At 43.4% G+C, this 27,910-nt stretch overlaps 1 protein-coding gene across 2 annotated transcripts; it reads right to left on the reverse strand.

The window, feature by feature from the left end:
- Positions 1-345: 345 nt before the first annotated feature.
- Positions 346-27,910, reverse strand: ATP12A (ATPase H+/K+ transporting non-gastric alpha2 subunit). 2 transcript variants are annotated; one of them, XM_035139388.2, is made up of 23 exons: positions 27,679-27,910; positions 23,835-23,972; positions 21,237-21,296; positions 20,323-20,526; positions 18,796-18,909; positions 17,877-18,011; positions 16,095-16,212; positions 14,634-14,902; positions 14,218-14,416; positions 13,988-14,097; positions 12,982-13,116; positions 11,885-12,077; positions 10,605-10,780; positions 10,027-10,163; positions 8,419-8,569; positions 7,085-7,253; positions 5,894-6,048; positions 5,486-5,609; positions 4,860-5,005; positions 3,948-4,081; positions 2,948-3,049; positions 1,836-1,927; positions 346-1,115 (listed from the first exon to the last, which is right to left on the reverse strand). In XM_035139388.2, exons 1-23 carry the CDS (start codon positions 27,685-27,687, stop codon positions 1,087-1,089), a joined length of 3,099 nt encoding a protein of 1,032 aa, XP_034995279.1. In that variant the 5' UTR covers positions 27,688-27,910; the 3' UTR covers positions 346-1,086. The 2 variants fall into 2 exon arrangements, with proteins under 2 accessions (XP_034995279.1, XP_034995278.1); XM_035139387.2 differs by having other exon boundaries at positions 23,835-23,975.

Genomic DNA, 27,910 nt, shown 5'->3' on the forward strand with positions numbered 1-27,910 from the left:
GGATTTCAAATGTGAGCAATTGAAAAAGGAAAGCAGGATGGACTGGTTTGGCCATTTCCATAACAACTTAGTACGGAATGGCATTAAAGGCATTTGACTTAGGAGTTCCAAAAAATGTAACTCCTGGTAGCCTTACAGACACTGTTAGTCATGGCTCTTGCTTTTGCTTCAGAGAACTGCAGTGCCAAGTCTCAGATTGGAATGCTGCCTTTATTGTGGACAGCAATAAAAGCAGACTTTTTCGTCTTGAATATATCCTATTCACCACCTAATGGGGAATAAGCTCTTTGCATAGAAAAGGACAAGCTGTGTTCCTGCACATGATGCAGTTGTACTGATAACTATGTGTAGGGTTAGACAGCTGAGCATGAGACTCTCAATCTCAGGGTCGAGGGTTCGAGCCCCACATTGGGCAAAATTTCCCTGCATTGCTGGATGACTCTTGTGGTCCCTTCCAACTCTACAAATTATGAGATTCTGTGAAGCACCAGCATGGTGAGTAGCCATTTGTAGCCTTTTCCATTAAGAACAGGGAGGTGAGAAAGGTGGGATATATGTAATAATAAATAAATCAAGACCCGGACAGGACAAGCAGGAGCTTTTTTGTAAAAAGTTATTTTTATTATCAAATTGTGATTGTACAGCATAGACCTCAGCAACCCCACCTCTGGTCTGCACCAGCAGGCTCACAGTTGGGTTGCTGTAGGCGACATCGTATGAACAAAAATGCAACTTTTAAGAAACCTAGTGCAAGTCAGCGCCTTATATTATTGCTGCAACAAACTGGCGGTTTCTTTCATTTTATATACAAGAGGGTTTCCTTTCCTTCGGACAGTTGCACACTTTAAACAAGAAGGGGTTAGGTATTATAAAAATAGATAGCATTCAAGTTGGCAACCCAAGGGTACGCTTTTACAGTACAGTTTAGATCTGCTTCATATCTGCTCCTCTTCCTCCTCTCAATTCTGATGAGATTCCTTCGCAATTGGTTGATATTGCACAGGCAAGCACCTTCAAGCAGCCGCTGCCAGAAGAGACAACCAAGTTGCAGTCTCCAGCATGGAGAAACGAGTGGCGGAGACACTTTCAATAATACATATTTTTGTCCCACCAGCCTGTAACGGAAGGACAGGAGAGAGAGAAAAACACGTGTGAATTTTCCCTTTAGCTTTCTGTACACACACAATTCTCATGCCTCTCTGTTCTTCACCCAAACAAGCAAAAAGGCCTTATCAGAATCTGACACATTCCAGACAAACACAGACGCTCAAGGAGAGCGGTATGTTCTGGGAAGGGTGCGTGTGGATCACACCAAGGGCCAGACAGAAGTTCAGAGGGCCACATTTGCCTCCCCCCACCGACCTGGGGTTCTCCACCCCTGGCAACAATGCTGAAAGAGAAAGATCATGGGATGAGAGCTTTCCCCCTTCCTCCCACTCCTCCTCCTATGGGGGGCACAGAATGAAGGCATCCAGACCATGCAGTGCCTTGCCTGGCCCAGTCTCCCGAATATATTGAGGGCAACTAGAAAAGTATGGTTTGAATGTTCTTGAAAATGGTACGGTTTCCTAGATCTCCATCAGTCCGCCAATCAATGTCCTCTTTCTTTCTCTTCTTTGAATTCTTTCCAAATCTGTACATTGCTGGTTAAAATGTGAATGAGGTCCTGCAGTAATTCATGAATCTAACTTGTGGTTCATGTACTGCAAAGTGGAATTCCTAACCAGAGGGGACCTCTGTTGCCTTTCATAGATTTTTTTATATTTATATTTTGACAAATGCAATGCTACCTGCAGTAAATGGGTGTAGAAATTCTAAATCGCTGCGTTACTTACTTCCGGGATACCGTCTGATGAACAGTTTGCGGAATTCGTCGTAGACCCAGATCAAGATGGCAAAAGGAACAGCAACAAACCAATACTGAAACCTAGAAAGCAAAGTATTAGGCATCAGATATTGCTTTTAAAATACAGTCAGATCATTTATTGAAACATCTCTACCACAGCAATTGACATTGTGGCGTGGCTGAAGGATTTTGGACCCTTTTGCGGTCCTGATGTCCCTGGCATTGAGGTCAGTGCTTATGGCACCATGGGCAGAAGATTAAAACTCTCATCATGACCAAAAACTCTGCATATGTTTTTTAAGGAGCCCAAGACTAGGGCATGACTCAACTCTTATTTAGGACTTTATTCAGCTGACTTAGGCTTCCATCATATGGTCTCTGGAAGGCCATAACAGGGGCTATAGGAGACATCAGTTCTTAAGGGCTATCACAGATCTCTTTCTGAGTTTAGAGCAAGAGCTCTGGCCTCAGAGGCAGACATACAGAGCTGGGTCCTTCCCACCACCACGTCAACTTCCATAACCCTCACCCCTTTTGATTATATCAGAATTCATGACTAGGGCCAAACCAGGGCATGCTGAGGCAGTTAAGCCTCCCAGGCTCCTTAATTTGCCTCGAGTCCAAGGAGCAGTTAATCCACTTCAGGAGCTGGTACCCATTTATTTCCTTCCCCCAATAGGGGTGTGTTTTTAGGGGCTTGCAAAAGAGGAGTGCAAAAGTGTTCCTCTGCTCTCACTTCCACCTTGCTAGTGAGAGCCTAGCTGGGCAGTGGACAGAGCAAATATATCATCACCTTCCAAAGATATGCACCTTGAATGAATTTTATCCACCACCACCACCACCACCACCCCAATTCATGGTTTTGCTTCGTATTTCCTTTAGCCACTTTAGCCATGAGAGCTAAAGATAGAATAGAATTTTGATAGAGATATCCTTCAACACACAAGTCTTGGGGCTCTATTATTAGAAGAAGAACACAGTAGGGTTGGTGTTCTTGTCTTAATAATACACTCCCAAGATTCTCTCTCTCTCTCTCTCTCTCTCTCTCTCACACACACACACACACACACACACATCTTGCTGGATAGAAACTGAACTCACCGGAGGGGTGCAAAGTTTAAGGCATAAACACTTCCTAGACCATAGCAGAGAATTAGAGCAATTCCTATTTGGGAGAATATGCCAACCCAGATTACTTTGTTCCTATGAAGGGGAAAAAATACATTCGGTGATTAAATGTTTTATATACAGTACTATGAACATGAACTCTCATTATTCATGACAATAGATTTTTACTTTTTGTCCTCACCTATGTCTATAATAGTACAGATTATCTTAATGCAAAAGTGCCATGTCAGATGTGGAGTGTGTGCCCTAGAAATGGGTGTAAAAAAGGAATAATCCAGGCCTTTGATGTGTGAAACTTGAGTTGCCTGGTTTATCTTCTCTGATCACCCAGGTTTACAACCTTGCTACTGGATCTATTTTTCCATTGTGATATTTACACTTTAGCAACCACCAAAATCATTTTCTCTCCAACTTCTTCAGTTTAGGTTCAGCTCAAACGTTTGTCTCTCCTGACTTTATCACTGTGAGGTCATTGAACAGGTATTGGGTACCCATAATGGGTTTCATCATGAGTTGCCTTCATTTCTTATTGGTTTTGTAGCAATTTGTGTAGCAAACATGTTCTTGGAAAGATAACGTGTGGAAGAAGAAAAATAAAAGCTTCCCCCTGACCCTAATTCTGTTGTAATCTTTTCTCGGCGACAGACAAAATGAGCCAAAATGAGAGCATGTGTGTCTAAAAAGATCAATTAAGACTTTTAAAAAATTGATGTGGTGAAACCTTTAGAGGTTGTTGGTCACAAAAAAAAGAAGGAGATGTACGTAGATGCATCTTAGTCTCTCATTTACTTATCTATCCTAAATTCCAACTTCCTTTTTTCCAAAAGGATAATCCCATTAATTTGACTACTGGTTCTTTTTATCCATAGCTCTACTGAATGGCTACCGGAGGAAGAGTACAGTGGTCAGTAACAAAGGAAAGAGGTGGAGATTTGTTCCAAAGTCATCTTATCATCTGAGACTCCAGTTATACCTGAAAAGCCCTTGCTGGAAAATGGAATTCCGTCGTGTCTTCCTGATGATCAGATCTGCCACTTGCTCAATGGTGATACTGACAAAGAAGGCCGTGTAGCCATGGTACTCCAAAATTTGCCGTTGGGAGAATGTCTGCAGAAGAACAATAAATTTGGGGGTGGGGGTAGGGAGAGATATCTGTGTTAAGTAAGTGATAGATAAACTGTGAGCCAGCAAGCTGAATACATCCCTCAAGCCATGCTTGATAGAAAAAGGCTTGACAGCCTTCCCTTTTGAAGTTCAGGCAGATAGCAAAACCAGGATCTTTTTCGAAAATTCTGCAGGTCTGCTAATTCTGCTTTAAAGCAGTTTTAACAAATATTATAAAAGTGTTTTTAAAAAAAATGAAAGAAAGAAAATAGCATGCAACAGTAAGGCTATTTATGTATATAAATTAGGAGGTGGCTCCATTTGCCCTATTGCAACAAAGTCATGTGTTCAGAACTGTGGGCCTAATTTTACAGAACTCCCAGTTGAAGTCAAACAGCTCTGCTGAACTTCTGGTGCCGACTGAATACATTTTATTATTCCAGCAGGCATTTTAACTGAAGTCTGGTTTTGGAATTTTAACTGATTTTTCTGCACCACTTAGAGATGTTTGTAGTTATGTGGTATATAAATGGTTTAAATTAAATTAGATGAAGAGTATTTGGTGTCAGCTCCATGTTCTGGGGGGCCCCTTGCCCAAAACACCCCCATGACCCCATTCCCTTAGTGAATCTATCTCATCACTGGAGCAAGACGACCAGGGGGTTCTGGTCAAGGGACTCCCTGTTGGGTTGTGTGGGTTCTTGGCGCATGCCCAACTATGGTGGCCCTTGGTGTCAGTCCTTCTAAGTTCGAACTGGTGTCTTCAGTGAAATTGCCTTACCCATTCCTGTCCATAGCTGTCTTCCAAGTCATTTATAAATGGATCTTCCCAGTCGGTTCGGATATGGAGCAGTGTGTGAGGTAGCCAGCCCTGCTGAGCATAAACTGTGAAGTAGGTCAGAAAGGCCCCAATGGTCTGCACAAGCCCTAGAAGAAAAGAAGACAGTTTGAGGGGGAAGCAGAGTTTGTAGGAGATTTAAAAAACTGACAAAAACTAATGACTGAATGCATACAGTCATACCTCGGTTTGCGACCGCAATCTGTTCCGGGGAGCCGGTCACTCCCAAAATCGGTTGCTCCCGAATGCATGCCTCTGCGCATGCACGAAGCACCAATAGAGCGCTTCTGCGCACAGCACACACATGCTGCGCAGATCGCTTCTGCGCATCCAAGCGCCGCGGAACCCGGATGTAAACACTTCCGGGTCCGTGGTGGTCGGAAACCGAAGCGGTCGCAAACGGAGGCAGTCGCAAACCAAGGTATGACTGTATTACAATAGCTCTCCTGGAGACTTTTGCCTCTCTGTTAACAAAATAATGGATTTGCTCCAAGATAATATCAGAGATCAGCCATAAACTGATTCAAAGCCCCTCCCCATTTACCACTTTTGCAAATTTCCCATCGTACCAATCTGCAAGTAGGAGTATGTGACAAGCTCCTGGTTGACCAGCCTATCCTTTTTCTTGTGTCGTGGCTTCCTTTTCATGATATCACTTTCTGCTTTTTCATATGCCAGTGAGACAGAAGGGATCTGTAGGAGAGAGAGGGAAAAGTCCCAATCAGTATCCTGTAAGATTCTAGGATTCATGTTTTCCGCTTTTGTTTTTGATTACGGAATATTGCACACAAAAAAGCAATTCATGCTCCCAGGAGAATCTAACAATCAAATAAGGAACACTTTGGTTAGGATTAAGGAACGCTTCTGTTAAGCCTTCAGTTTCCTTCCCCAAAGCAAAGAGAGCAAGAGAGTAGGAAAGGAAAGGCAGTACAAATTGAACCCTGTAAATGTTTGTTCTCCAGATGTTAAGGACTCACAATGTCTGTGCCAAGGTCAATAAAAAGGATGGTGATGGTGCCTATGGGCAGTGGGATGCTGGCCATGATGTAAATCAGGAAAGGACAGAGCTCCGCAATGTTCTTGGTCAAGGTGTAGGCAATGGTTTTCTTCAGATTGTCAAAGATCAAGCGACCTGTAGGAGAGAAAGGGGAATAAGTCTGTCAGGTTTTGGTGAATGTGGCATGCAGTGCTGCAAAATATACTAAAGGAAAGGAGATATGCAGAGCTGCTTAATTTATCTGCTCCTACCATAAGATACCGGTATGGATTATCAAGAACATAGTGCTGGAGTAAGGTAAAGGGACCCCTGACCATTAGGTCCAGTTGTGACCAACTCTGGGGTTGCAGCGCTCATCTTGTGTTATTGGCTGAGGGAGCCAGCATACAGCTTCCAGGTCATGTGGCCAGCATGACAAAGCTGCTTTTGGCGAACCAGAGCAGCGCACGGAAACGCTGTTTACTTTCCCACTGTAGTGGTACCTATTTATCTACTTGCACTTTGACGTGCTTTCGAACTGCTAGGCTGGCAAGAGCTGGGACCGAGCAAAGGGAGCTCACCCTGTTGCGGGGATTCGAACTGCCGACCTTCTGATTGGCAAGCCCTAGGCTCTGTGGTTTAACCCACAGCATTTCATAGGACTGCCATTTCCTTTTCCCTGGCATCAGTTACAGCAAATGAGCAGGCTTCAAGATTAAATCAAACATTTAAATCATTGGCATTGGTAAAATAGGATTTCCATTTGAAAGGAGCCACAACAATAGTGACGATTAGGTGGACTTCAGCTGTGGACACCTTGAGACACCTGTTCCACATATTGATAGTGGTGGTGGTGAAGAGCTGAAAGGACTACGGGGATGCTATGAAAAGTGGTCCAACAGCTTTCCAACGATCTGAACATTTCTGGGATTGAATCATTGCAGTACAAGCTGAGATAGGCTGAGAAGGTATGGGATCCAGAGGGGAATGGAGAACAAGTCTCATGTGTTGTGTAAAGATTGGTGTGAGGCTGCCTCTGTTTATGTTTGTATGCATAATCCTCTCCAGATTTGCAAAAACTGTCCCCAAGAGCATCCAAATTCGGCCAGTCACCTGGGCGTTCATGTGATTCACCTCTCCCCGAACATATGCTGCTAGACTGTTAAGGCTACTTGTCAGAGCCTCATCTTACCTTCCTCCACTCCAGTGACGATAGAAGCAAAATTGTCATCCAGCAAGACCATGTCGGCGGCATTCTTTGCTGCATCAGAGCCAGCAATGCCCATAGCAATTCCTATGTCAGCTTTCTTCAGAGCTGGGGAATCATTGACGCCATCTCCAGTCACGGCAACCACTGCGTCCTTGAGAACATAGGAACCACAGGAGGTTAGAGAAACTGTGCCCACAGCCCTGCCCTTGCTTCACTTCTGCTATATTGAACTTCCTAAATTCAGTGTCGAGGTCTGTGTACGGTTACTCTGAACAATAATGTTGCTCTTTCAAAAACAACTTGATGGAAGGATCTGGGTGGGCAGCTCAGAAGGCACAACCATTCCAGCGACTGAGCAAAAATATAAATACTAGTTGCACAAGCATCCCTCTGACCTTGCCTTGTAAAGTTCTCTTATTCCTGCCTGTGTTGCTTCCAGGAATGAAGCCAGACGTCAGTTCCTATTCTGTCTTTTGTGAGAAATAGTGCCATTTCTTGTTGCAATTTGGTTGTGGATATTTGTACAGGGCAAAACTTCAACTGCCCAGACATCCGCAGCACAACCAATATATTCAGATAATCAAGGATTATTTGCTTGCTTACATTATGCAGTCAAGACACGATTTTCAGCATTGGGAATTTCAGATAACCGAGAATTCAGATACTACAAAATTTGCAGTATCAAGGGATCCCCTTCCCTTCAGCTCTTTCAATGCCAATCTGTTACTGTGGCATTTTGCTTCTTGCTAGCATAGATTGGATTTATGCAGATAGCTAAATATGCTGATTGGCCAAATCCATATCTGCTCGGTGAGATTTATGCAACCAAGCGTCCTTATTAGGAAAGGTCAGAGCGTCTAAGTGTAAGGGAATTTAGAGTATTGTGAGCTGAATTAAGCAGAGAGAAAACCCAGAAAACCTGATTAAGGCAAATGCTGGGGATCTTGTTCTCGGGGGACTTAGTGCATTGAGACTGGTTATAAATAATACTGTGCCTAAGAGCTTATAGGCTCTGGTAACTAAATATAGAGCATGCATACAGCACACTTCCTTTTTTCTACTGTTCATCCTTTAGAGAGCTAAATATTACTTTGAATGTGGGTGTTAATGAACGGTAAAAAGGAGAAAAAATATTTGTGCCTTTTAAATATAGGACTTTGTTTGTTTCCATGCAGGATTGAAACTAGGGAGCTGTATTTTCTAATTTTTTTGTTGTTATATATGTTTTCCACTGAGAAGTGTTCCAGGGCAAGATCATGTGGATGCAACCTGTTTCTACCAAAAGCACATCTTCTGTTCTCGCCAGAGTCACTCACCTGCCTTTGGCAGCCCTCCACGATAATTAGTTTCTGCTGGGGTGAAGTTCGGGCAAAGACTATCTCTGAATGGTTGCGCAGGATGTCGTCCAGCTGTTCTGAATTCATGTCTTTCAGCTCCATGCCATTAACTACAGCAGCTCTGGCATCGCTGTAAAAACCAGAGGCGATCTCAATTAAAGTTGCTGCAGCACCGAGTTCAAAAATGACATGCGTACGTATCTTACTAAATCTAAACTGGTGTGTTAGGGAACAGCGAAAAGCTCATTTATTCAAGTTAGAATACAGCATAGGAAGGAAACCTCACTCCTTGTTTCCTGAAAAATGAGATACAGTAGATGGCCACTGACTGACTGGTCTGGGAGCATTCAAATGTGATAAGTGGATAGATTGTTCAAAGTCTGGGATGGGGAACCTTTTCCAGCCTGAGGGCCACTTTCCCTTCTAGGCAACATCTCAGGGGCCACTTGCTAGTGGTGGGTGGGGCCAGAGACAAAAGTGGGTGGAGCAGCAAGTGCCAATTTTACATTTGTATGGTAGGCTAACTTCTACATATTCACACACCCTTCTCTGTCCTCCATCCGAGCAAAAGGCATTACCAAACACATCCCAGACAGGCAAAAACACTCAATGGAGGTGCAAAGCCGGGCAGATGAGAGGCATGGTCCAGGGAGAGGGTGTGGGAAGGGTGTGGTGTGTGGGTCTGGTCCTGAGGAGCACAGAGAGAGGCTTGAATGGCTGCGTTTGACCCTTAGGTCTGAGACTCCCCACCATAGCTGCCAAGTCTCCCACTGAACAATGTGGGATCAGCAGCGGCGCGGCACCGGAAGTCGCTTCTATGCATGCCTGGACATGCATAGAAGCAACTTCCGGTGCCGGCGCTGCCCGATTTCCGGTGCCCAGGCATGGGCAGAGCGGCACCTAAAATGGAGCCTCCCTGGCAGGTAGGAAATCTGGAATTTTTTTTCCAATTTGGGATACCAGCGGGAAATGGATTAAAATCTGGGGGTTTCCCTGCGAAAAATGGGATACTTGGCAGCTATGCTCCCCACCCCTGTTCTGAGTTATACCATCAACTGTGCATTAAAAATAGAGTAGCATGAGAACATGGGAAGAGCCTGCTGGATCAAGCATGTGACCTATCCAGTCCAGCATCCTGTTCTCACAGTGGCCAATCAGATTCCCCTAAGAAGCTCAAAAGTAGGACCAGGGCCGGCTCTAGGTAGACTCCCAGTGGCGCGGTGCGGACGGGCGCCCAGTCAGTAGGTGGGGCGCTGCGTGGAAAAGCCGCACTGAAACCATGCTGCGCCCTGCGAGGGCGGGGGCGCCGGAGCGATCTCTGCCCCTCAGCGCCAGGGCGCCCGACCTGCTCGAGACTGCTCTGAGCAGTCCTGAGCACAAGAGACCTGTCCTCCTCCTGTGGTTTCCAGCAACTGGTATTCAGAAGCATTGCTGCCTCCAGCTGTAGAGGCAGAGCATGGCCATTGTGACTAGCAGCCATTGATAGCCTTTCCAGTTCTCTTTTAAAGCCATCCAAGTTGGCGACCACCACGGCCATAGGAACATAGTGTGACGTATTAAGACAGAGAGAGTCTATGCCATCCTTACCTTCTGTTCACCTGCTCCACGGGAATTTTGAGGCGCTGGGCAATGTCTTCCACTGTCTCGCTGTTGGCTGAAATGATGCCTACGCTTTTGGCAATGGCTTTGGCTGTGATTGGATGATCACCAGTGACCATGATCACCTGGAAAAAATGGGCAAATAAGCAGGATTCATTATCAGAAGGAGCCAAATTAAAGATACAGCTTGTAGCATCTGCCATGGTTGTTTAACCACTCCAAAAACTGTGTGCATTGCAGGGGGTTGGACTAGATGACCCTTGGAGTCTCTTCCAGCTCTACAATTCTATGATCAGCAATGAAGAGATAGAAACATCTGAATGAAATATACCCACTGCTTGTACATAAAGATTTTGCATGGATATTCTCTTTCAGAAATGTATGCCTATATCTGCAAATGTGCATTGACATTGCATACATCCTTTTAACTTACTATACACTTGGGTGGGGCCTTTTTCAGCATGAACTTACTGGAAGTCTGTTCCGGCACCTCTCAGGTGGGTGCCATTGCCATTATAAGAGAACAAGGGAGGCGTTCATGGTGAGTTGGTTTTTGGAAAGCCTACCTTGATCCCTGCACTCCGACATTTGATGACAGCATCTGGCACAGTGGATCGAGGGGGGTCAATCATTGACAAGAGCCCCACAAAGCAAAGATTGGAAGTGGGGAAGTTCATTGAGTCAGTGTCAAATGGATAGGTGTCTGGAAATTCCTCCTCTGGCAGGTATAAGTGACAGAAGCCTAGAGTTGAAAATAATAACAGCAACAACAGAATAATTAAGCAGAGGAAGAAACCAGGGGGGGGGGAGGACAAACCTTCCTAGGATAACTAACAGGTTTTATTAGGTCTAGTGACCATCATATGACCATTATCCTGTCTCTTTAAATAGATTGCCTCCTGTCAAAACAATGGGGGTTACTGAGGAGAAAGCAAGTTAAAGCCATTGTGTTTCCTAACTAGCTGTCTTATTTACTGTGTCATGGATAGCAGCTAACACAGGAATGCATATGAAAAGCCATTAATTATAATTTATAGTAGGAAGATGTATGGGTTCTAAGCTTTTACATTAGGAAGCAATCACCAGGAGGACAAATAGCAGGTTTAGTCCCTGCCCCATGGGTAGGCAAACTAAGGCCCAGGGGGGCCGGATGCAGCCCAATTGCCTCCGAAATCCAGCCCGTGGACGGGTCTGGGAATCAGAGTGTTTTTACATGAGTAGAATGTGCCCTGCTGAAAAAGTTTGCTGACCCCTGCCCTACCCTGTCACCCTGTCAGGCATGGCCAAAGTCCGTTTCGGGGGACCAATCAATCCAGCCTGCCGGTCGGTTTAATCTGGCCCCTGTAGCAGTTTATTTCCTGGGGTGAAATCTTTAAAAAAAGAAAAGCTCAACAACTTTGGTCGGCCCTCACAGCCCTTCACTTCATCAAATCTGGCCCTCTTTGAAAAAAGTTTGGACACCACTGCCTGTAGATCAGGCATCCCCAAACTGCGGTCCTCCAGATGTTTTGGCCTACAACTCCCATGATCCCTAGCTAACAGGACCAGTGTTCAGGGATGATGGGAATTGTAGTCCAAAACATCTGGAGGGCCAAAGTTTGGACACCACTGCCTGTAGATCAAATTCAAGAAAATGCACCAAGCCAACCACAGTTTCTATCACTTCCCGTGCTCATTTAATGCCACCAAGCATCATTTAATGCCACCAATCAGAATGGCCAAAGAGCTGGGGTGACTTCCCTAGTATCACTGTAGCTCCCCCCCCCCCTGCCTTGGATTGTTGCACTTAACCCTTTGCCTGCTGCATTGCTCTCTGCACATGTTGTTTTGCAAGTGTTCAGCTCACCTAGGACTCTCTCCCCCATGCCTCCCAGTGCCATGTAAGCTGTCTGGAATGCCTCTTTTCTCTCTTCATCCAGGGGCTCCTCTTTTCCATTAATCATGATGGTGCTGCACTTCTCCAGAATCCTTTCGGGTGCCCCTTTCATCACCAGCAGGAAGCGTTTATCATTGGGGTCATCAGTCTCATGGATGGAAAGCTTGAATGAAATGCAAATGCAAACGTTGAAACAAGTGCCTGGATCTTTTGATCTTAATGCTCCCAGAGGAGGAATGGCATGGGGGGATGCAATGATCTGATAACCAAAGGTGGCTGACAGATACAATTCTAGACTGTGTTCACATGGCCATTTATTCTGTTTTCCTGACATTTCCCTTACTGGTAATCTCTGCTGTATATTTGAGCTTTCACACAACATAAAAGCCACTTCCAGAAAAAAAACCAGTGGAATATAGCACTAGTTTCGTGCTCAACTTCATGTTATATCCAAATCTATTTTTTTTCTGGAAGCATTTAACATAGCAATGAGTGCTAAACCTGAGCTATATTCTGCTATATTTCTGGAAACGCCTTTATGTCACGAAAGCTCAAACATAATGCAGAAATCAACAGTTAAGGAAACATCAGGAAAATGAAATAAACTCCCATATGAATTTAGCCCTAGTCTATGACAACCTTCCTGAGTTAAATATTCTATCAAGCTTTAAACTACAATTGTTTATATATGCCCCATCTTCACAATGGAATCTTTTCATTTGATTTCCATCTTCACAATGTTGCATATGTTCAATGCAGTAGTTATTTCTGCTGTGTAGAATAGCAATCACAAAAAACCACTCCAGAAGAACAAGAGATTTTGTGCTGATTAGCCTCTGGGATTGCCACTGGAGTTTACATCTTACTTTCAAACATACACTGAATTATGTGAAATTAATAACACACTTCTACTTGAGTATTGCAGCAATGCGTTTTTTCCACCACAGACACAAATTCATCAGACTGGTCCTTCCAGTTTTCAGGTTTTATCTTGATAGCTCATGGGGCACAACATTTTCTCTTAACAGCTCTTAAGAGATCAGTCTCTTCTCAGACATACAACTTACCTGGAACTTGTTAGTAGAATTAAAGGGAATCTCAGTCACTTTCCTATTTCTTTTTCGGATGTCCATTATATTGCCCATAACAACTTCAGAGAACTTCAGCAGAGCTGTTTCTGAGGCGTCTCCAACCACGATTCTCTGGGGGGGGGGTCATTTTTGAAAATTCAGTTCAGCAAAAGTGTCGCTCAGTTAATGTGCATTCAACTAACCAATGGACATTACTTAGGTCACTTTGTGTTATATAGCTTGCTCCTCTGATTGCATCCTGTAGCATTGTAGCAAAGTACTATCATATTTACATAAGAAGAACAATAATTGGGCAAGATTGCTATAATCATCCTTCTCCTCGGGGACTCATGCATGCAAATAAAAGCTGAGATTCTTGAGAATCTCAGGAGAGAGTGAGTTAGTGGCTGTAATCCATGAGAGATCTATAGCTGTAATGTATTCTAAATTGTCTCCTAATATTGTTGTTATAGTAGAGAAATTTCTGATCGTTTTTATGAATCTTCTTGAGCAATATGACACTACGTAAGTATTTATTTTCTTGCGGTAAAACTGATGGTTGTGAGTAAAATAAAAATAACTTGATCGTTTAGTCCTCATGCTCTACCTGTAGATTATTTATCTCAACAAATGCATTGTATGAGAATTCTCATCATGGACCTTTGACTGGAGTATGAACTGATTTTAAAATAGAGAAAAAGCTTTTGATCCAGCTGTTTACATTATTAAAATCACACATAAAGAATGAGAGTGCAATGTGGTATGTTTGCTTGGACCGAAGGCCTGTTTATTGCTTGTAAATTAAATGCCTGAAAGTTCTTGTGCTAGCCTGTTTTCTCCCAATAGTGGTGTCACCATACCTATTTCTGTCACTTTAGAAGGAAACAGGGCAGGGCAGGTGCTATATGCAACTTACAATAAAACATCTGTTTCCAGATGAAAACCCTGGAAACCCATCAGACAATCCTCTTAAGAAAGCAGCTCTCATTAAAGTAGTAAATACCTTCATGATAGGTTCACTGTCCTGTCCTGGTCTGAATTCTGCCCGATTGCAAAGGGCTACAATCCTTGACAACGCCGTCCATGTGCCAGATGTTTGGTCAAAAGTCTGGGCTGGAAAGAAAGTGGTAAAAATTATATAATGTTTCAGAAGACAGCTGCTCCACATTCTAAAATAGGAAGCAACCATGTTGTTACTCTTCCCATTCCAAAGCCTCTTGACTGATTATTTACTTGTTTGATTTTCACTGGTGTCAGCGGAGAAGATCTCATTGTCAAACCAAAGGTGGGCAACTGTCATCCTGTTCTGTGTAAGGGTCCCGGTCTTGTCAGAACAGATGACGGAGGTAGAGCCCAGTGTCTCAACAGCTTCCAGGTTCTTTACCAGACAATTCTTCTTTGCCATTCTCTTCGCAGTTAGGGACAAAGCTACCTAAAAATGTGGGGGAAAGCACAGCACTTTAAAGTCACTCTCCACCATTATTCCAACAGATAGTGCCAGCCTTGCCCATTAATAATTATGCACCCCTTTTTAATAATGTGTTGGAGATGTAGAGGTCCTATGCATCCCGTTTTCAGTAGCATGTACTGTCGTGAATTGTTATGCATGAGTACAAAGATACTGGTGGCTGTTGTGAGCCAGTACTTACAGTGACTGTGGCTAGCAGCCCCTCGGGCACGTTGGCTACAATAATGCCAATGAGGAAGATGATGGCCTTCATGACAGTGTACTTCATGGAGACGGAAATGATGAAGAAAATCACCCCTATGGATATAGCGACAGCAGCCACAATATGGACAAAGTGCTCTATCTCAATAGCAATAGGCGTCTTCTCATTCCCAACACCAGAGGCCAGAGAAGCAATACGTCCAATGATGGTGTTGTCACCTGTGTTGATGACCATGCCAGTAGCAGTTCCTAAGGAGAAGTAAAATATTGATTATCAACAAACAAAATAAGTTTTATTCATTTGAACACCAATGCCATTTTTAAAAAAAACAAACCAAAATTTAATTGTATTCCCCAAACTTTCCAATTAATACTCCTGACTCTTTTTGATAATCCCCTCTTCTACTCTCCTTGGTGTCTTATTTCAATCAAAATTATAGCTTTTTTCTTTGGGCAGGTCAAATGCTGCTTGGATTTCCGACTAAAGAAGACAATGTGGGCATATGTGTGTGTGTCATATTTTAAAATAAAATAATTGACTTGAATCCAAAATTTCTTTCCATGAACAGTTTACGTTATTGGAGAAGGGCTTTCCCACCTCACCAATCCCTCTGCAGAGAATTTCCTTTAGGAGACCAGGATATGATTGGTGTAGGATATGGTTGTGGGGGTTGCATTGCAGATGTGAATGGACAAGCCAATGTTAGGACCCAAGACAATGTTTTTATGTTTTACACCAGCTCCACATAACTGCATATTTGGAGGGTAATGTTAGGGCACCATCAATGTACACAGTTCTTTCCAGGATGTCAACCTGAACTTGCTCCCTTCCCCAGAAATCTTACAATCTAAAATTTAACAAATGGGGAGCCAAGAAAGGTAAGTCAAGAAAACTGTCTTAATAGGGTATGCTCATCCTTTGCATTAGGGACCCAGGTGGCGCTGTGGGTTAAACCACAGAGTCTAGGGCTTGCTGATCAGAAGGTCGGCGGTTCGAATCCCTGCAACGGGGTGAGCTCCCGTTGCTCGGTCCCAGCTCCTGCCCACCTAGCAGTTCGAAAGCACATCAAAATGCAAGTAGATAAATAGGGACCGCTCTGGCTGGAAGGTAAACGGCATTTCTGTGCGCTGATCTGGTTCGCCAGAAGCAACTTAGTTATGCTGGCCACATGACCCGGAAGCTGGCTCCCTCGGCATATAGAGCGAGATGAGCGCCGCAACCCCAGAGTCAGACACAACTGGACCTGATGGTCAGGGGCCCCTTTACCTTTATCCTTTGCATTATACACAATTAGGCTTAGTTTCAGAAGGAGATGAGGACTAAACGGTAGAATATCAGAAGGAATGAGAAAATATTGATGTTAACTACTGCTGCAGTAGCTTTTTTCATAGGCACAAAATATGTGGAATTTGGATGGAATGGCACCACTGAAATACGTACCTTCCAAGCAGGTTGTGGAATAGAAAGCAATGTTTTTGGTCTCCAGTGGGTTTTCATGAGTGTATTCACAGGAACGAGATTGTGGCTCTGACTCTCCAGTGAGGGAAGAATTATCCACCTGTGGATCAGTCACAAACATTCACATTATCACATTATTATTACTGTAGTAAAAAATAATAATAATAGTGGTAGTGTCCAAGGCTATCATCACAGCAAAGGCAACAGGGACACTTATGATGACTGAATCACTGATGGAGTTCAACTGCAACAAGTCACTTAAAGACTTGCTGGTGAGGAAGCTGTGCCCCTCCAGATGCTGAACTACAACTCCCATGCTGGCCGTCCCTACCCCTTTGTTCTGGGACTCATGCAGGATCTCACCCATGATACCTTTTTATCATGAGGATGAATATGCAAATTATTAATCCATAGACAATTTGCATCCATAAAGAACAGGCTGATTTTAGGTTTATCGACCTCGTAAGAAATCCCAGATGTGTTTGCGTGTCAAGGTACCAAGACACCCCCCCCCCAATAACTCACACATCACTCAGAATTTAAGTTTAAGGTTTTTGGCATTAATTTGGCCACAACTTTATTTAAATACAACTAAATGTGGGTGGTTGCTTAGGCATTGGTTCCCGCCATCTGTCCCCCGCCTGGGACAGATCTGACTCCCGCTAGCGAACTAGGGAAGCCAGTATAGGTGAGCACCATCAGAGAGGACGGGGCAGGGAACCACACCCTTCACCTCTCCCTCAGATGCTCCCTGAGGCTCATGCGCAGTCCCAGCCCCTACCGGGGTTACGGACAAACATGTGGAGCCCCAGGATTCCTTTAACGGAATACCCCTAAAGGCAGCAGCAATTTTGAGGGGCAGGCCCAGCCAAATCCTTACCCCTCCCCATCCAATTTGAACCAGTGCCTAACCGCAACCTTACAAGTTGTGACAAACGCAGTAGGCAAAAACCACAGGGCACCAGCCAATCAGCCAAGTGGACAAAATTCCTACCAGGCCCCTGCTCCAAAACAGGCGGCCCCATGACAGGCATAGCAATGTCCAGCGCAAAGAACCCCTCAATAAAGGGAGGGAGGGCGGGAGATCCGTTGTAAGCAGCAAAAGTGAAACGCAAACTGCTTCCTAGGAATATATACTGCTATGGCTGTCAATCAAATCACTTGCAACATAACAATTTCTCCAGCAACAGCAAAACCCACCAATCACTCATGTGGCCATCCAAACTGACCCGCCCAACAACCCAGGGATGTCTTGTTAACCCTTCTGCAACCCGAGCTCTCCTTAAGGGGAGAACTCGCTTTGCCACACATCCTATTCACCTAACATTGTTAGATTAATGTGTATTCACTGCAAAATGGGGACAAAAGCAAGCATATAATACATTATTCATTATGCAGCAGCTTTTCCCGCCGTCCCCCCTTTAATTTATTCTGCCTGGGATTGACTGACTGACATGAAACAAAACCAAACTTTAAGTAAATGATGATGCTGTTATCACAACCATTGCAAGATTGCGTAAATAACCCATACAACAAGCAGTGATTATTTCCATAATTTTAATGATCAAGCTCTTGGTGGGAAGACAATTTCTCATAAAAGTTCAAAAGGAGTGTCTAATTTTAGACTCTTTTTCAATTAGCTGTTGTGTTATCCTTTCTTTGAACATATGATCATGCCTCTTCATGTCCCTGATCTGTAGAAAGAGGCTGGGTTTTCTCTTTCTCTTTTCTTTGGCTCAAAACTGGGTTTTGTTTTGTTCCTACCTTACAGCCCTGACTGGTGATGATCCGGATGTCAGCTGGTATCCTATCTCCACCTTTGATTTCCACAATGTCGCCCACTACCAGTTCTTCTGCCGAAATCTCTTTTTTCTCTGCATCTCTGAGGACAAGGGCTCGCTGGTAAGGGAAAAACAAAATGAAACAGATAAAGTCGGGTGGAAATGATTCTTGGACTGATTATTGTACACATGCAATTGCCAGAATATATTCAGCTACTTGGAGATCTGCATACTGTAACTATGGGCAGGATTCAATTAAACAATTGTGCTAGCAGGAGCCAGCACATAGACTCCTCCAAATGCAATGGGGCTTCTCTCCCCACTTTGCCCCCCCAAAAAAAAACAGCTGGGGGGGAGGGTCTGGAGAACTTCCAGAGCAGTCCACAAGAGAAGGAGAGGGGAGATCCTTCCATTAGGCAACCTGAAATATTTGTGCTGACAACACGATAGGAAGAGTGAAGCCGGCTTCCAACCTATATGTCCTACTTTACAGTGAAGTCTACTGCATGGAAGACTATCCAGAAGACATTCCTTATTTGATGGGCTGTCTGATCTAAGTCAGGTTTGAAGATTAAATCTCCAAGAAGGAAGAGTGGAGCTTGACATTTAGAAGCTGAACAGCAGCAGGCTGGGCAGTCAAAGTCTTCGCCGCTATGCTGGTATTGTTTTCCCGTTAAAATTATGGTAATAATTTTCATCTATATGTATTTTATGGAAACCTGTGTCCTCTTTTGTCCCCCTTGTTGGGGCCATGCATTTCCTCTCTTTAAACAGTGTGGCCACCCTAATTCTACCATTTTTCCTGCACATTGGTATGTTCTCTAATATGGTGACAAATACTCTTTACAATGACTACCTGGTTTTTAAATATGTTGATATTCTGAGCACTACTGAAGACTCACCTGTGGGATCATTTTACCAAAGCTGGCCATGATGTTCGTGCTTTTAGCTTCTTGATAATAAGCAAACATCCCAGTGAGGACGACCACCAGCGCAAGGACCACTCCCAGGTAGAGCTGAATAGTGAAAAGATGGCTCAAGTTAGCTTAAAAACAACAACACTTTTACTATTTCCCACTTGATGCAAAATAATTTTGTAACTGCACTGAATAAACTGTGTGAATGAACTTGTTTAAACAGCAAGGAGAAGAGCAATACCTAGCATATTATCAGTGAAATGCCTTAGAGATTTATAGGCAAGACCTATTGCAAAATTATGAATTATGGTGCTGGAGGAGACTCTTGAGAGTCCCATGGACTGCAAGAAGATCAAACCTATCCATTCTTAAGGAAATCAGCGCTGAGTGCTCACTGGAAGGACAGATCCTGAAGCTGAGGCTCCAATACTTTGGCCACCTCATGAGAAGAGAGGACTCCCCGGCAAAGACCCTGATGTTGGGAAAGATTGAGGGCACAAGGAGAAGGGGACGACAGAGGACGAGATGATTGGACAGTGTTCTCGAAGCCACCAACATGAGTCTGACCAAACTGCGGGAGGCAGTGGAAGACAGGCGTGTCATGTGACATCGACGCATGAGAGCAGGAACAGAAAAACAGGCTAGAATCCCAACTGTCATAACTGTAACTGCCTCAGCTGTCATTCTAGGGTTAACTGCCATAAGTGTAGCTGTCAACTGCCATTCTAGGCTTGACTCTCTGTTCCAGTTTGTGTAACCTGACAGTCATGAACATCTTTGCCTCTGTGTCTCTGTAACTGAGTCTGTGTTTGTGCCTGGCGTGCTTTGGTCCATGGGGTCACAAAGAGTCGGACACGACTAAATGACTAAACAACATTGCATAAACATACGGAGGAAACATATAGCTGAATGACAACAGGTGGTCTTCAGGGTCTGCACCAGGTCATTCAATTCTGACCAAGATACATTGGTTTAGAAATTGTGCTAAAACCATACAAATGCCAAAGATTATATAAGAATTTCAGACAGCTATTTAATCAGGAATGTGAAAGTGCGGTTTTTCTTAATTTTTGCAAACATTTTCCATTGGGACAGTCCCCTATCATTAGGTGGAATGAGGCTTAAGTGTCATGGAAGGGCGGTAAGTTGTTAGTTAATTTATTACGGTTTGTTTGGGGTTTTTTGTATTTATGCCCCACTTTTGTTCCCCCAAGGTGGCATATACATGGCTCTCTCTTTCTCCTCATTTAATCCCCACAGCAACCCTGTGAGATAGATTAGGACTGAGAGGAAGCGACTGGTCCAAGGTCACCCAATGAGCTTCATGGCTGAGTTAGCATTTGAACCAGGGTCTCCCAGGCCCGAGCCTGGCACTTGTAGGATTTCCGCCTCAGGTGTCCAAATTCCTTGAGTGGCCTTGGGTACCATGCTCCTTGACTTGGGGGTAAAGAGAACCATGGGTGGCACCCATGAGAATTACACAACACACAATAAACCTGCAATAATACTGACGTTGTTAAATGCTCCGGCATCATGATGAAGATACTGAATCCCGAAAGCGATCCAGCAGAGTATAGCCCCAAGCCACAAGAGGATGGAAAACCCTCCTATCATCTGCTTGAGAAACTTGATGATTTCAGGAGTAGATTTAGGGGGAGTAAGTGCATTGGGGCCATCACGGGCCAGAACCTCTGCAGCTCTTGAGCTTGCAAGACCCTGTAGGAGAGACAAAGTGCATAGTTGGGATTAGGGATGGAGGGGGATCTTCTGCTCTGTCAACTTTTTGCAGCAGATCTGACACTCCCAAACATGCTTGTCGTTGGAAACACATTACACACTTCGCCAAGTTTTGCAATGCAGTTTCCCGTGTGCAGGATAGGGAGCAAAGAAATTTGGTTTTTGCATTAAAAATGTGTATAAATGCAACATTTTTTTCAGAAAATAGAAAGCATCTGTGTACAAATTCAGACAAAATACAGAGTCTTTGTGCCTTTCTTTAAACACACACACACACACAATGGGCATTTGAATGAGTGCCAGCAGAACTGACATTATTAGGTTGTTCAGTTCATTCTTAATTTAAATTAGAAATCCTGAAAGAGCACAGCCTATGTTCAAAAGTGAATTTTAAGTCCCATAATTTATATAATAAAAAACTTGCCAAAATGGTTGATGTACCCAGCAGTCTAAATATTAAAGGCTACTTAAATTTATGCCCTGCTCCATCCTGAAGACTAAGACCAGATCATTACAGCTGATGGTTGCAATATACCACATGAAGCATGCAACTGCACAAATACACTATTTGTGAAATAGCACACATACTGTTTTTAACACCATGCTTGGATTAAGTGAATTATAATGCTTGCTGCCTACTTATATGTGGGTGTGTTGTTGATGACTGCCTCTTGCCCATATTCACTTACTTTAGTGATGCTGGTGCCATATTTATCTTCTAGTTCTTCAATGCTGAGTTTGTGATCATCCTAAAGCAGCAAAAAAAGAGAGAGATTAACAAGCTTTGCTTTTTTTAAAGAACAGCACGGGGCTTTCAGAAATTATATGCCACAATCAACATGCTCTGCTAAAGCTTTTTGAAACCCAGCAAATATTTTTTTCTAGTCCTTAAAACTCTTCAGCTTCATATGAAATTCTGCTGTGCTTTTTGCCCATGCAGCAACCTTTGAATTCATGAGTTTTGCTTTAGGAAAAATTCAGTGGAAGCTAGCCGTACTGCTTGCTCAATATGAGCCGGCTGATAACTTGTCACTCTGCCTGTTCAGATGTATCAAGAGAAAAAGATCCATAGTTAATCTGTGATTTATTTATTTTTTTAGTACATACAGTACTTGTAAACCTATGTGAACCTGAAGAGGCATTGCATTTGAGGATAGTGGCCCCATTTGCATCTTTAAGGGGTGATATGATAGCCATGTTCAAATATATAAAAGGATGTCATATAGAGGAGGGAGAAAGGTTGTTTTCTGCTGCTCCAGAGAAGCGGACACGGAGCAATGGATTCAAACTACAAGAAAGAAGATTCCACCTAAACATTAGGAAGAACTTCCTGACAGTAAGAGCTGTTCGGCAGTGGAATTTGCTGCCAAGGAGTGTGGTGGAGCCTCCTTCTTCGGAGGTCTTTAAGCAGAGGCTTGAGAGGCATATGTCAAGAATGCTTTGATGGTGTTTCCTGCTTGGCGGGGGGTTGGACTGGATGGCCCTTGTGGTCTCTTCCAACTCTATGATTCTAAGATTTAACGCCATCCAGTTACCGGTAGTTGTGGAATGTAAGGGGAACCATTGGATTAGCAAGTCTGAAAGGATACCTTTTTATCTAAGCATCTCAAACAGCTGGTTGTACAATCTTTTCTTGGAAAGCACCGAACGAGAGCCACAGTTGTTGTTTTGGAGGCAGCTAGCTGAGTGCTCCTCCATTGTTTTTGCACAACGTAATGTGTCATGGGAATTAAGGAAGGCTTCTTAATAAAGCTAGCTATGACTTAACTGCGGGGCAAGTCATTGCTCAGTGCTAAAGCACATCATTCAGATTGCATGACTAATCCATAGCTGCCAAGTTTTCCCTTTTCTCATGAGGAAGCCTATTCAGCATAAGGGAAAATCCCTTTAAAAAAGGGATAACTTGGCAGCTATGGACTAATCCCTAAGATATGCAGAGATGAACTTAGAAAGCTGTCAGATCATTGGTTCATCTAGGTCAGTACAGTCTGCACTGACAAGCAGGGCTTCTCCCGGGTTTCAAGCCAGGAGACATTCCCAGCCCTACCTGGAGAAGCCGGGAATTGGGCTTGGGCTCTTTTGCATGCATAGCACATGCTCCATCGCTGAGCTATGGCCCTTCCCCCAAATGGCATTTAGCACCACTGGGGGGGGGAAACAAAGCTTACAAATCACAGCAGATGCTGCACTACAGGTACATAATCATACCTGCACACACACACACACACACACACACACACACACACCTGTACTGCAGTGAAACTTACAGCATCTCATGGATTGACACCAGCACATTGAAAATATTTCACACAGGTATGTACTTATAATGGAAGAGCTTTGGCACTGGTGTGTCAGGAGCTAAGGGTCACGGTAAGAATCATGTATGCTGTTACTCAATTTGACATGGCCTTCACCCTCTTCTGATAAATAAGAGATTCAAAGCATCAGTATAAAAAGTCAGGAGAGCTGAAACCAAGAGCTGACATCTCTTCCGACTTGCTTCACTTTTCAAGCAAATGGTATTGCCCTTCTGATTAAATCTTGGGTGTAGCTTAACAAAACAGGACTTGGCATGAAGGAAGAGGAAAAGCAGAGATCCCACTGATAATTTCTCCATAGCAGAAGGAAGAGGAGGGATTGCACAGCTTTTTCAGAGACAAACAAGACAGTTCCTTGCTTGACTGGCTGACTTGTTACATGTATTTGCGTTTACATAACTCCATGATGTTGTAGTGAGAAGGCCACTGTGCCCTTTCCTAATATGCAGATCTAACACGCATGCTGTCTGGGGAGGAAGGGGCTTTTGGCTGTTCTAGCTGAGTAGCCCATTCCTTGTCATGCTGATTCCTTTTTCTCATGGCCACTGTTCTTCTCCTTTTCAACATAGCTTCAGATCAAGTGAAGCAATAGCTGAGTGGATCCCTAAAACTCCAGGATCCTCCGGCTGGCTGGAGGTGGCAGCTTAATAAAAGAAGGGTAATGACCCACATTTGCCTACCTAATTGAAATGCAATTAGTCAGTGTTCATAAAATCAGAGTTGGAAGATTAAATGCACTACGGGAACACTGCTGGTAGTGCAATACAAAACAGTGTGCCTTTGTTGGCCATTGGAGCATGTATTATTTAACGGTAATTAAATGATTTCCCATTCAAGACTGAAAGATCTGCACTACAATCTGTCCCAATTTCCCCAAGAAAACTATGGTTTAGGACTTTGGTTTCAGCCTATCTGCTCTGTCCCAGGACAACTTAACAAGGAAGCATGGAGAAGCTTGAAGTCACTTACCAAGTCCAGCTCTTTTTTCAGGTCATCGGTGGTGTTCTTTTTCTTCTTCCCTTTCAAATCTTTGTACTTTTCATCTCCTTTGTCCACTTTTTCCAAATCCTTTTCTCCATTGATCTCAACAGAGTAGATGTCAAGCTTCTTCTGAAATGAGCAGAGATGGGTTGGGTTAGCATTATGGATTTGTCATAAGGGGGCAGCAGAAATACCCAACAGACAGGGAGCAGAGTAAGTGGTACAATTCCACTACAGTGTTTCAACCTCCCTTCTGATTTAACATGGAGCATTTATAAGATTGATTCTAGAATGTGCAGTTAAGCTGAAACTTTTCACTGTCAGCCTTTTTATTATCTGCCTTTCTGATATGTGCTAGTGAACATTTGATGAAATATAGTGCATGCACTCAGATGAGCCCCACTGGGTGCATCAATATGATTTTTGGCGCTATGTTTTATCAATGCATACATCAGTAAGCTAGGGGGGGGGAGAAAAAGTAAGAACAAAGGTTAGGAAATAAAAGCTGTGGCAAGCCATGCACATGTTCAGAAATCAAAATGGAATTGTGGTACATTCCTATGACATTGGTGCCTCTCTGAAGAAAAGACCAGGTAATTTGGCTCCTTAATATCCAGAGAGTGTTTGGGACATGTTTTTTAATAATCCCAAAATTTCAGATTGTTGCTTTCTAACTGATATTCCCATTAGTTCCCAGTAAGCTAACCATCACTGCCGCGTGCCTTCCTCCCTCTCAAATGAACACACACACAACCTTACAAATATCCTGCACAACCTGAAATAAGAAATAATCCGAATTGAAAAAGAAGTCATCTATATTAGAATTGAACTTATTCCACAAAGTCAATAAGCAATGCTTAATCATTTGGATATGTTTAGCCATAAATAATGAGCAACATAAGATTTAACAATTATCATAATGCTGACCCCTATCTTGGTGAGAAATTTAGAGACTCAGATTCCAGAGGGGATGCTTTGCTATGGTCCGTGGGGTGACGAAGAGTCGGACACGACTAAACGACTAAACAACAACAAAGTAGAAAATGTCTATGGCCAACAGTGTGCACATTATTGCCATATAATAGTTTTTTGGGGGGTCACCAATGTCGTGCCCCTTCACCTACAGATGCCTTCCCTGGCACCCACAAGCTTCCCTTCTCTATCTGAAATCAGTCTTGAAAGAGGCATGTATTGGCAGCCAATAGAATAGGCTGCAGTGTGTGTGTGTTGCCCACAACAGTTTCTCCAATTTCAATGAGTCCAACAAAGTTGGGAGTCCTGAGAACAGGAAAAAGAGGTGCAATGCTAACTTTCTTGTGAGTTTGATAAATTACTGCCCATTACATAATGTATGTACAGGATCCACTTTCATTTTAGTCGTTAGTAGATGACATGGTTGTTTCAAATCACAAATCTTGGCTACTTCTGAATATTACCTGAGTATTCCAGACAACTCGTGACTGAGCCATTGAGCCAACCCTTCTTGTCAATCTACACCAGCTATTGGTAGTTGCCCCACCAATTCTATTCTGCAATGGACGTTGCCCCACCCATTCAAATTAATTTGGATGTATAAATATGCCATTGTTCTCTGTTACCTCTTTTCCAATAGCTTGTCCTGCTCCAAAGACTGGCTTCCTGTTTTCATTTCAGCTCATCTACTTTTATATACATAGCTTTCCAGATCATAATTGACCCATAAACTGCATGCTGTCCTGTAGAATAGCCAGCTTATTGACTGACCCCATTCCTTAGCAGATTCTTTAAGGGTTACATTACTGAGTTTGTAAGGCATAGTCATACCTGGTGATTGAGGATCAGGTCATCGCTTGCTTATTGGCACAGACCTGAGCTTGGAACATGTGTGCACTTCAATGTTTTCAGATAACTTGTTTAACATACTTTTAGTAACAATATTAAAATATAAATCAAACTGGTTTTTGTTTTCCCAAACCTATGTGTCTATCAGCTAGACTTGTCCTGATTGCTTTATAAACTTAGGGCCCACTCATACCTTGGCTTATTGTGCTTTGTGAGCCCCTCCCTCAATTCCCCCCTCATCCAAAGGGGAATTAAAGCAGACATAAGGAGGAGCTCACAAACCACATTAAACTGAGGTATGAAAAGGCCCTAATACTCAGGATTCTCCCAATCTGGTAGAGAATGACAGCAAGAATTACGCAAGTAATTCAATTTCTGCAAGTAAATTTATTTTGCTTGTTTTGGGGGGCATTCCAGAAACCAGCAAAAACATCGGTATCTGTTTATCCTTAACTGCCATCCTATTTCCATCATTTGAAAGTAATTTTCTGGTGCTGCTCCTTCCCAACCACTTGACTCTCATCTATTTCTGCTGCTTTCCATGTTGCCTGTGGAATAAAGTTTGCAAACATGCTGATTTTGGACAGCACCAGTTCTATGTTCTACAGCAGGCATCCCCAAACTGCGACCCTCCAGATGTTTTGGCCTACAACTCCCATGATCCCTAGCTAAGAGGACCAGTGGTCAGGGAAGATGGGAATTGTAGTTCAAAAACATATTGAGGGCCGAGTTTGGGGATGCCTGTTCTACAGCTCCTGGTATATTGTGGGTGCCATTTTGATATTTAATTAGCAGAGGATAGAGCAGGCTTCCTCAGCCTCGGCCCTCCAGATGTTTTTGGCCTACAACTCCCATGATCCCTAGCTAGCAGGACCAGTGGGTCAGGGATGATGGGAATTGTAGTCTCAAAACATCTGGAGGGCCAAGTTCGAGGAAGCCTGGGATAGATGATCTTGTGCACTGTGGGATATTTCCCATTATTAAGGTGGGCTCTCTCTCTCTTTTGTAATTGATCAACTCAGCTGAATGGCCTTTTAAACCCTGTTTAGCATTTTAATCTCTGGAATAAGTCAATGAGGATTCTTTCAACTTGACACCTCAATAACATCTCTGATAGTTTGATTGTTGCTGGGGAAAACAAATCAGTTCAAGCACTCTTTGTTTTGGAATGTGACATGCAGCAGAATCATATAGATTTACTCAGAAGTAAGTCCTAGTGAGCTCAGGAAAAGGACCAAAGCATAGCTGTCAAGTTTTCCCTTTTCTCACGAGGAAGCCTATTCAGCATAAGGGAATTTCCCTTTTAAAAAGGGAGAACTTGACAGCTATGGACCAAAGCTCAACATCTGAACATGTGCTTTCCAGATCCCAGGGCCAATCCTTAATCCCTCCAGTTAAAAGAATCAGGTGATGTGAAATACATCTGTCCTGGAGAGCCACTTGAGCAAACAGGTGAACAGCTTGAGAACACCAGATTTTGTAGGGTTTCTGGCGCTAAACTGGTATCAGCCTGATCAGCAATCTGTGATGGAAATTCGCTAAGAATCCTGTGTATGTGTAGTAAATTACAAATACACACGAACCTGTTCCTCTCCTCCCATCCAATTATGAAGGTTAAAGTTTTACACAAAAATGCAGAAGAATTTAATCTCTTACATCTCCATATGAAATAACTTTTCTGTTTGCCACAGAACTAAGGCTGCAAGACTCACATCTACTCAGTCCTATTGAAAACCCAGATAAATGGGATTAGAATTGCAGCCTAAGGGTTGCCTCCAATGCTAGTTCTCCTCAAAATAGATTCATTGAAGTTAATGAGCCTATTAATTTCAATGACTGAGTGGAACTCAGTTGGATACATCCCTGACCTTAACCAAGAAATTGTCTTCTTCTCTTCTTAAAATTTTCCCATGAGGACAGGCATATTTCAATTATTAGAAGCCAACTGCTCCCAGAACTGAAGAGAAGCCAGCTAAGGAATATCTGCTGTCTTTATCCCTTATTTACTCACCTTCCCCATTGTAGACTTCCTCTGTCTTTGACCTAGTGGAGCAATGGATGTCTCTCAGCCAAATAAATGTACCAAGTGAAGGCTCTAGGGTGAAAAGGTCAAGACCCAATGAGCTTTGAGAGGGAGCAATGCTGGAACACAAGCTCACAGAGCTTGGAGCCTCCCGGAGAGTTAACGTTAGCTGGCTTCTTGTCCACACTTAAGCATCCTCTAGACAGGACAGGCTCACCTT

The sequence above is a fragment of the Zootoca vivipara genome, chromosome 15, assembly GCF_963506605.1.
Source record: "Zootoca vivipara chromosome 15, rZooViv1.1, whole genome shotgun sequence".
In the NCBI taxonomy this organism is placed as follows: domain Eukaryota; kingdom Metazoa; phylum Chordata; class Lepidosauria; order Squamata; family Lacertidae; genus Zootoca; species Zootoca vivipara.